This window comes from Triplophysa dalaica, chromosome 7, assembly GCF_015846415.1.
Source record: "Triplophysa dalaica isolate WHDGS20190420 chromosome 7, ASM1584641v1, whole genome shotgun sequence".
Lineage (NCBI taxonomy): Eukaryota > Metazoa > Chordata > Actinopteri > Cypriniformes > Nemacheilidae > Triplophysa > Triplophysa dalaica.
Window position 1 is genome coordinate 1075369 of NC_079548.1, and position 9934 is coordinate 1085302.

Below are 9934 nucleotides of genomic sequence, written 5' to 3' on the forward strand. Positions count from 1 at the left end.
GAACATGTGTGTATCGGTGTGAACATGTGTGTGTCGGTGGATCATGTGTGTGTCGGTGGATCATGTGTGTGTCGGTGGATCATGTGTGTGTCGATGGAACATGTGTGTCTGTCTGATCATGTGTGTCTGTGTGAGTCGGTGTGAACATGTGTGTGTCGGTGTGAACATGTGTGTGTCGGTATGAACATGTGTGTGTCGGTGTGAACATGTGTGTGTCGGTGTGAACATGTGTGTGTCGGTGTGAACATGTGTGTGTCGGTGTGAACATGTGTGTGTCGGTGTGAACATGCGTGTCGGTGTGAACATGTGTGTGTCGGTGGTTCATGTGTGTGTCGGTGGATCGTGTGTGTCTGTCTGATCATGTGTGTCTGTGTGAACATGTGTGTCTGTGTGATCATGTGTGTCTGTGTGATCATGTGTGTCTGTCTGATCATGTGTGTCTGTGTGATCATGTGTGTCTGTCTGATCATGTGTGTCTGTGTGAACATGTGTGTCTGTGTGATCATGTGTGTCTGTGTGATCATGTGTGTCTGTCTGATCATGTGTGTCTGTGTGATCATGTGTGTCTGTGTGATCATGTGTGTCTGTCTGATCATGTGTGTCTGTGTGAACATGTGTGTGTCTGTGTGAACATGTGTGTGTCGGTGTGAACATGTGTGTGTCGGTGTGAACATGTGTGTGTGAACATGTGTATGTCGGTGTGAACATGTGTGTGAACATGTGTGTGTCGGTGTGAACATGTGTGTGAACATGTGTGTGTCGGTGTGAACATGTGTGTGTCGGTGGGAACATGTGTGTGTCGGTGGGAACATGTGTGTGTCGGTGGGAACATGTGTGTGTCGGTGGATCATGTGTGTCGGTGGGAACATGTGTGTGTCGGTGGGAACATGTGTGTGTCGGTGGGAACATGTGTGTGTCGGTGGATCATGTGTGTCTGTGTGCGCGTGTGTCTGAGTAAATGTGCGTGTTTGCTAATTCATGTGTCTGCGTGTTTGTGTCTGTGTGATCATGTGTATGTTTGAGTGTGTCTGCGTGATCATGTGTGTCTGTGTGTGTGTTTGAGTGGGTCTGGGTGTTTGTGTATGCGCATGTGTATGAGTGTGTGCGTGCTTATGCGTGTATGTATGCGTGTTTGTTTGTGCGCATCTGTATAAGTGTGTGCGTGTTTGTGTGTGTTTATGCGTGTTTGTGTGTGCACATCTGTATGAGTGTATGCGTGTTTGTTTGTGTGTGTGTGTGTGTTTCAGTAAGCATTTACATTTAGTAAGCGTGTTTGTGTGTGTGTGTGTGTTTCAGTAAGCATTTACATTTAGTAAGCGTGTTTGTGTGTGTGTGTGTGTTTCAGTAAGCATTTACATTTAGTAAGCGTGTTTGTGTGTGTGTGTGTGTATGCGTGTTCGTGTGTGCGCATGTTTTTTGTGTGTTTATGTTTGTGTACATGTGTGTACCTGTGTTATCTTGCAGGAGCTGATGTTCTGAATCACTGAGCACAGATGATCCCATCATTCCTGCTGATGTCATGTATGGATTGGGCTCAGGACTCTGAACACCCTTCCACGGGACGCCCGGCTGAAACTCTGTGGAACGGCACATTTATATAAGACTCAAACACAACTGTGTGACATGTGTGTCTGCTTGATGTTCTTAGAATCAGAAACACAACACAGAAGACGTTTGATCCACACAGATTCACTTCCAAAATTCACATTGTTCCTTCTTTAGACTTTCCATCTGATTTAAATGGTTTGATAGAATCCTGATTCACACATCAAAGACTGCAATAAATCATTCTTGAGTCAAAAATATGATCAATTATCAAATGAGAAAATAACTGATCTACCTGGAGGCCAGGTGGTGTTGACAGGTGACGTCTCCACTTTACCAGCCGCTGATCTGTGCCAGCTGCCTCCCATCAAATCATACTGAGGGTATGAGGATCCACCGCCCAGCTTCACTGGACCTGGGTGAAGACACTCATCTGTTAAAGCAGCACAGAACTCATTGTGGGTTTAATCGCACACGCGTGTGTGAATCTCACCGTTGTGCAGTGTGACCTCCGGTGGTGAAGGTGTCATACTGTTTCCATCCATCATCCACTTAAAACGAGACTGAGCCCCTCCTCCATCCTTCAGTCCACCAATCAGAGAATCCAGATCAGAGCCGCCGGCAAAACCTGAGAAATGTCCATATAAAAAGCATTTGTATTGGCGTGTAGAGAAGATTATGGAGCTCATTAGAGTCAAATTTTCCTGACCTGGGTAAGCGGGAGATGGTTTGTTGTGCAGGTCAGATCCTCCCATCACACCGTGCAGGGGTGCGTCCGGCGGTTTATTCAGGTGATGGAGGGGCGGGGTTTCTGGGTGCTTGGGCACAGGTCCTCCCATGGGGGATGATGGGAGTTTTCCTCCCACCCCCTGCTGCTGTAGAATGGCCATTATACGTGCCAACTACAGACAAATAAACAACACACGTGATCAATGTGTTATTCAGGTGACGCTCTAGAGGGCGCTGCAAGGTTTGTTTCGTGTGCTGTACCTGCTGCGCGTCAGGCTGCTGTCTTGGAGGAGCAGGAAACTTCCTCTGATTCAGAAACTGTTGCTGCTGTTGCTGTTGTTGAAGTAGAAGCTGACAAGCCTGAGAGAGAAAGACACGCACAAGTATTGAGACAACACCTGTGAACATTCAGGAACGATATGAAATTCATTTCTATTCACACGTACTAGTTGAAACTGCTGCATGTGTGGATGAACACCACCGAGCATGGCCATGTGCTGAGGAGAGAGCTGGGGAGGGAACATACCACCACCAGGGGGCGCCATTGGCTTTAGCATCGGCCCAGCGACCTGTCGCGCGACACACAAGAGGAAGAGGAATCAGAACACACTGTGAGCGAATACGGCAACATTAATGAACATTACAAACACAAACACACCGGAGGAGGAAGAAACTGAGGCACTGGCGCCCGTACGACAGGAGAGCGATTGAAGGGGTGAACACCAGCCTGATGCACCCCCCTTAACTGAGAAATCCCACCACTGCCGAACACACCGTGACCCCCAACCTGAAAAACAACAAACAAGTTACACAAGCAGAATACGACATCAACAGGTCTCAGAGAAAATAAGAGTTTTTTATGAATGTCTGTAATAAAGATTCAAGATGGGATGATATACCGTGTCATTTTTATGATCAGTTTCTCAATGAATTAAAGATCGTACACACTGGCATGATAATCGCAAGCACTTAACGCCAGCATTTTTCGAGACGTTCATTCATACACAAACGATTTTCACTGGCAATGAGCCGATTTTAGCTCCCTGACATAGATGGCGCATCATGAAAAACAGAAACACCCGGGTACACAAGGTGGCGCTGCGCAACTGCGTGCTTCTGACACTCGCTCGTCACACAGAAGAAGGATTCGTTCTGCTTCCTTTCGTCAATGTGTGCTCGGAAAGACGTTTGTGCTTGAGCACCACCAAGTCATGTTGTACTGTAACTTCAGAAGCTCCCTGCACGTGAACAAAAGCACCAATCTCATTTGTCAGCAAGTTTTTAACATGCAAGTATTTTTTATGCCGTTTTGCGTGTCGGCGTGCACACACATTGGCGACTTTTGTTTAGTCACGAGGCGTTAAACGTCAATGATAAACTCAAGTGATTATAGTCCCGGTGTGGATAAACATTTACAGTTAAATGCCGCCACATCCAAAAGCCAGAGGCACTCTCGCGCAGAAACTCAGAATATGGGACACAGAAGAAGAAGAACGATTTACACACGTAGACCATTTCTCAATTGCAACAACGCAAAGAACGGACTTGTGTTCTCTTGGAGACCGGTCTTGTGAGGCAGCCTCGGAAGAACAAACTTGGATGGACGCGGCGCAGTGACTTCTGGGACTTCAAGCATGCATTGATATCAAGAAAACAACTGGGTACTTTCATGCGTTCTCTGATCTTGTGTTCTTGAGTATTGGAACTGACTTTGACGATCATGGATAAAGTAGAGTGTTAACACTAGGACACAAGACCGCTGAAGAAGGCATACTGAGAAACAGCCGTAGTTCCAGGAAATGTCAACATTAATATTCTATCGCTTTTCTTTAAACCTATTCATGATAATAAAGTATATTATAGTAATGTTGTCTGATGAGTACTGCTTTTTCAAATGCACATTTTAAACGACTCATCTGGTAGTGATTTTAGATCGAGCATGACTTTCTACTGATCAAAGAGCCATAGTTTTTCGGAAGAGCTGTGCATAAAAAACAGAATCCAAGCCTTTGTGATTTCAGAATCGATCTAGACAGGTGTCAGTAGTGTGAATGGCGATACACTGTTTATCGTCAGCCCTCACAGAGCTAACTTTGATTGATGTCACACATTCAAATGAAAAGTCACTGAAAATGGACTCCGGGCTCATCCTGGTACCTTGTCCATGTATGGTCCACTGTCTCCAGGTGTGATGTCTTTGGAGTTCTGTGAGCGGAACGATGCTCCAGCTCTGCCTCCTCGACGCATTTCTCCATCGTTCATTCCTCTCCTGTCGAGTCTGTCCTGACTCACGCTGCTGGAGTCTTCATCCTAACAAAGACCAAACGCAATCAGAAGCGAGTTTGGTCAGCGGTGAAACCTTTGTTTAGTCAATTGAGCGTTGTAGAAAGACAATCTTACCATCATGTTCATGTTTGAGAACTGTCGATTCACAGGAGTAGACCATGAATCACCACTGTTACCTTTAAGAGGACTCTGTAAACAAACCACAGACCAGAGTAAACATCAGGAACAGATGCACAGGTGAACAGATACCATGTTCATTTGGTAGAGATAATTTGGAGTCAATAATGTTTTGAGACATCCTGTAGACACAACTTACCCGTGTGTTATGTCGTCTGCCCCCGTGACTCTGGCCCCAGCTCCCAGAGTTATATGAGGACATGCTGCTTTGAGGTCCCCTGTTACCCCACACACCTGTGCCCCCATCCTCCTCCTCCCAGCTGGAGTGACGCGATGTGTTTGACCCTTCATCACCCCAACTCTCTTGCATAGACTTTGAAGCTAAAGAGTAAAAGATGAGACTAACTCAACTCTTATTTTTTTTTAAGGCCATGATCCTTAGAAGCATCAAGCAGACAACAAAGAGCTTTTATCAGAAATCGCTCTTTTTCTTGAAAAAAACGAAAGAAACAGATAAGGAGAAACTGCACAGTTTGGGGGAAGTCGTGAATAATTCTGTGTTTGGATTCGTCAGTTACGTTTTGGTTCTCATATATTTATTCACTATGTGAAAAGCTGATCTGAGGTACATTTACATAATATTTAGGTCTCAATCTTTCCGACAAGGTCTGCGATTCAACATGCAGAATCCCCCCAAAAAGCTCATCAAGGCGTTTGACTAGGTGACGGTGCAGAACACACCAACAAAACTGAACCAACCGACCCTTAAAAATCACATGACATTGCCAGACGTCCGACCATCGGCTTAAACGCATTCGATCAAACTTTACAAGCAAAGGTAATTATACTTAAAACAATGTAAACAATAAAAATGATAAACAGTGAAAAACAAAGTGTTCATAAAAGTTCATTCATTTTAATACTTGATAAGAAAACCAAGTTCCTGTCAGGAGAAGTCTTTTAAAAATGTGAGCGTGTGTCTCTGGACAGGATCTTACCAGACTTGTTCGTATGGCACCTTGACGTTCCCCATCCTCCTCCTGTCTCCTCTGACTCCTCCCAGTTAGATGTGGCATCCAATGATTTCCCCCACCCACCTGTGCCCCCCTCCACAGGCTCATCTGAGGGACCACCGCTGTGTCCCCATGTTGAAGGAGCTATAAGCGAACAAAAGTTCATAAGTAGTTCATAAGATAAGACCTTAGAATACATCATGTATTGTCATCATCTTACCAGGGTTCTTAGACGGAGCTGCCGCTTGGCGTCCGGATGACTGACAACTCTGCTGTTGGGTCTTTGAGCTGTTCTTTTCCCACAGATTGACGTTGTTTCTGCTGTAACGTGAAGGATCGCCCCATGCAGATGTGCCGTCGTCGATCTCAATCTTCCTGCTGACGGACTGAGGCGAGGGTTCGTCCCAGCCACTCGACTCGGCAGCTGAAGGTATCTGAGGGATGGGCCCAGACGTCCATCCAGACCCTTTGTTCTGACTCTCTGGATGACCTCTGTCCTGTGAGGTCTTTGGAGGTCCCGCCATCTGTGGTTGCGGCTGCTGTTGGTTTTGGGTTTTAAGTGTTGTTTGTTTGTTTGGTATCTGTGCCGGAAGCTGTTTCTCAACTCTCCATCCACCCGTCTCTTCAGAGCTGCCCCATAAACCCTCAGTCTGATCCTTGCAGTCTCCTCCAGGTTCAGGCAGAGGTGTGGTCTGTGCCCGCTCACGTCTGCTGCTCTGATCCCACCCAGCGCGTTCTCTCTTGCAGGAACTGTCATCGTCTTGAGCTTCCCCCCACCCACCAGTCCTAACTTCTCCACGCGTGCCCCAACCATCCCTTTTCACTGCTGTTTTCTCACTCCACTCGTCATCTCTCCACCCCTGACCCTGACTGACCTCCGGTCCATCCTGCTTCTGGAGTTTAGATCTGAAAAGTGGAGCATCACCTGGACTCTTCCATCCCTCCTTACGCACGTTCTCGCTTTCTAGCTCCAGATTCCATGCCACGGTCTGTTTGATCTGGGTCTTACCCCATCCTGTGTTACAGAGGACCCTGGGGTCGAGGTTACTGCGACTGATCATCGTCTGCAGGGTCTCTTCAGTCTGGATGCGTGTTCCATCATCACTGCGGGCCGATTCTCCCTCCACACCATCCCATTCACGAGCGCTCTTCTGATTGTCATCTCTTGATTTCACCGAATCGTTTGCGAACACAGAGTCTTGTAAACCAGCTGCGCTCAACCTCGAGCGGTCCTCTCCTGACGCCCCAACTGAGTCTGACGTCCATCCTGTAGACGTGTGTTCATTTGAACCCCTCATCTCTCGACCACCTGAACCTCCGTCCTTCTCTCCTGCAGGGTCTGCACGGGTGACTCCACCCTCTTTGCTGTCATCTTTTGGTCCTGCTTTAAGCTCCGCCCACTCTTTGTTTCCGAGTGTCTGGTACACCGCACCAGCCGGACTCAAGGGTATGGGAGGAGGTTCCTCAGAGGGAGTGATGGGTAAGGGTCCACCAACAGGGTTGGCAGTCCAAGATGAAGGGTTCAGGCCTCGAGGGCTGTCTTCATCACCAGCAGAAGATGTTGCCTTGGAATCGATGGACTGATCCGGTTCTTTATTTTGAGCCGGTGAGGATAAACCCTCTACTGCACTGGTGTCTGAATAATCACAGAGTGAAGAGCCATCCATTCTTGGTCCAGCAGACGCTCTCTGATCTCTATTCCAGGAGGAACTGTAGACATGTGCTGCAGAACCCTCCACACTCGGCCATTTCTCTGAATCAGAGACGTCCACTACAATCTTGTCCATTCCCTGAGCGGAAGATTGGCCTCCGGAGCCTATCCCCCATGAGTGATTTGCATAAATTGGAGAGACGGAGGTGTCAGATGTGTGCAGTGAAACAGTAGCGTCTGAAAGAGATCAAACACTACATCAGGAATCAAAAAGAACAGAAACACACGTACGGGGGACACTCAACGTTTATTCTTCATGATTCACTCCACAGACTCACCCGAGGCGTCAGCTGTGCTTGCATTCGGAGAGGGCGTGACGTCCCCTCCCTGTCCACCCCCCAGCAACATGCAGGACAGAGGCGGCTGACCCCTCTTTAGTAGCACTTTTGGTTCCTGCTGGTTGCGGAAGCGCGGGGGCACCTCACGGGGCATGTAGCGCTGGGACACCGCGGAGGGGGGCTGTCCGTTGGCCACAGTGGTCCACTTTGCATTGTTCCCTCCCTCGGTGGGCTCAGATGAACCCCCGACAGCAGAACAGGGGGAGAGTGGTTGGGTAGAATCAGACCGTGATGAAGTAGAGGTGAGATATGAGTCAGATAAAGATCCTAATTGAAAGAAGAAGAAATGTCGACACAGGACATCAAGAACCATTCACATGTTTAGAGTCGCTATTATGTTGTTTTATAGGATACTTGACCAAAAGAATGATTCGTTATTTGACATTTCAAACATTTTCTTTCAGCAATTTCTGAAGCGCTACCTATAAGATGTGAATGTCTTACTGTGCAACAGATGCGTTTATTTAATTGTTCATTCAAAAAACAAGTCTCAGTGAATCAACACATACTTGCACACATACATATATTCAGTATATGTAAAGAACTAACCTTTAATACTGTCTTTAGTGCCCTGTTAAAAAAAACGGTATATTAGTTATTACAAAAACTATCACAGATCTGCTGACTCACTTCATAAAGCACACATTGGTCTGAAATCAATGTTTGATATGAATGTGTGTCTTTGGGTATAACTCATTTGAGAAAAAGACACTGACTGTTTGTTTGTGCATCTCTAAAATGTGGATTTGAGAAGGTCAACAAGCAAATGTTTTTACAACGATTCATTCCACCAATTTAATCTTTTAGATGCGTTTGTAAAGCTCAAAACTTAAAACCCAAGGATTATTCTCCACATGATGTGTTTGTTTATTGATGTTCAGACAGCATCATTGAAAACGGTGATGGTTTTACCTCCTGATGAGCGCTGTCTTCGGTCTTACAGTGAGGGTCGTCCATGAACTGCTTCTCCCGTCCTGTTTCTGACACACATCACATCATCAGTTCATATGAATCGACGCTTATACTGGACATATATGATCCGTGATCACATGGCATATTTGTACAAAAATAGCTTTTAATAAACCCATCAGATTCAAATTCTCTTCTAAATATGTGTTGAATGGTTTTGTTCTCATATACAATAAAGGTTCTGGTGTCTTCTGTTTGGGTTTATGTAAAACGAGAGAACTTAGACATTTTTAATTGAAAACAATGATCTAAACTTTATTATGTAAAGTCACGTGAGAGGGAACAATGTAAATGTGACAATGAGAGAAATACTATGGTTCAGCAGAATTAACATCGCATGCATGCATCATGTCATTTACATGCTACTATATTAGCATTAAATAGCATCCACAAGTAATGTGTGATCGTATTGTTTTTGATATCCCACGTGTAAAAAAATGTTGTAGAATACTGTAGTAACAGAAACACTGTAGTAGTACATTAAAATATTTACTTCACTTGTGTTCAAAACACTATTATATCTATGAGATGTACTGCAGCTTGCGGTGGTGATTTAAAGTACACTACAGTGTTTCTTAAGCGGCGTTATTCATCTCTCCACATGAACTTATCAAGCTAACATGCTAATGATGGCGCATTTACACTTAAACATGAAAAATACACAGACATGGAGGTTTATTAACACACGTATCGTATGAAACAATGTTGATTAAATCATTTAATCGTGAGGTCAGCTTATATAAAACTGTTGTCTATATAATGCACGAGTCTGTGTCGATAGCAAACAGCTAAAAACATTCAAAGAAAACTTCAGCACTGATATATACGATCAGAAAACAATCAAAGCAAACAGTTGCACGTGAACGCAACACAGTCGTGTGTGCACGCGCGTTAGTGTTTGAGTTATGGATGTGAGAAGTGTAAAATATCGAGTGTGTGTTTGTAAATGTTTGAGGTTTGTTTTGCTCACCCGTCAGTTCGGCCTCCCCTGCAGCTGCGCAGTGCGCACTGACGTCACAGCGAGCGTCATACGATGAGCCGCGAGCGAACGCACGCGCAGATCGATCGACACGTTACATCGAAGTATCGCGAGAACAAGTTCTCTAGACTTCCGTTGTTTCAATACATATTTATTGCGGTGGCCGTTATAGATTATTACTTTTATTACTGGTGAAGATTGAAATGTTTCAATGTTTGACACGTTTCGCTATATTTGTAAAGATATT

At 45.4% G+C, this 9934-nt stretch overlaps 1 protein-coding gene across 2 annotated transcripts in view; it reads right to left on the reverse strand.

Annotated features, from left to right (window-relative positions):
• tnrc6bb.1 (trinucleotide repeat containing adaptor 6Bb.1) overlaps window positions 1-9703 on the reverse strand; it is a 12497-nt gene extending 2794 nt beyond the window's left edge. For both annotated transcript variants that reach the window (XM_056752242.1, XM_056752241.1), the window contains exons 1-16: window positions 9679-9703; window positions 8652-8719; window positions 8289-8310; window positions 7680-8006; window positions 5911-7578; window positions 5676-5834; window positions 4877-5058; window positions 4675-4749; window positions 4432-4584; window positions 2933-3061; window positions 2721-2843; window positions 2536-2634; window positions 2255-2447; window positions 2039-2173; window positions 1841-1960; window positions 1449-1577 (exon numbers count right to left, since the gene is read on the reverse strand). In XM_056752242.1, coding sequence (XP_056608220.1) covers window positions 1449-1577; window positions 1841-1960; window positions 2039-2173; window positions 2255-2447; window positions 2536-2634; window positions 2721-2843; window positions 2933-3061; window positions 4432-4584; window positions 4675-4749; window positions 4877-5058; window positions 5676-5834; window positions 5911-7578; window positions 7680-8006; window positions 8289-8310; window positions 8652-8696 — 3559 coding nt within the window. In that variant the 5' untranslated portion in view covers window positions 8697-8719; window positions 9679-9703. The remainder of the gene's footprint in view (window positions 1-1448; window positions 1578-1840; window positions 1961-2038; window positions 2174-2254; window positions 2448-2535; window positions 2635-2720; window positions 2844-2932; window positions 3062-4431; window positions 4585-4674; window positions 4750-4876; window positions 5059-5675; window positions 5835-5910; window positions 7579-7679; window positions 8007-8288; window positions 8311-8651; window positions 8720-9678) is intronic.
• Window positions 9704-9934: the final 231 nt, after the last annotated feature.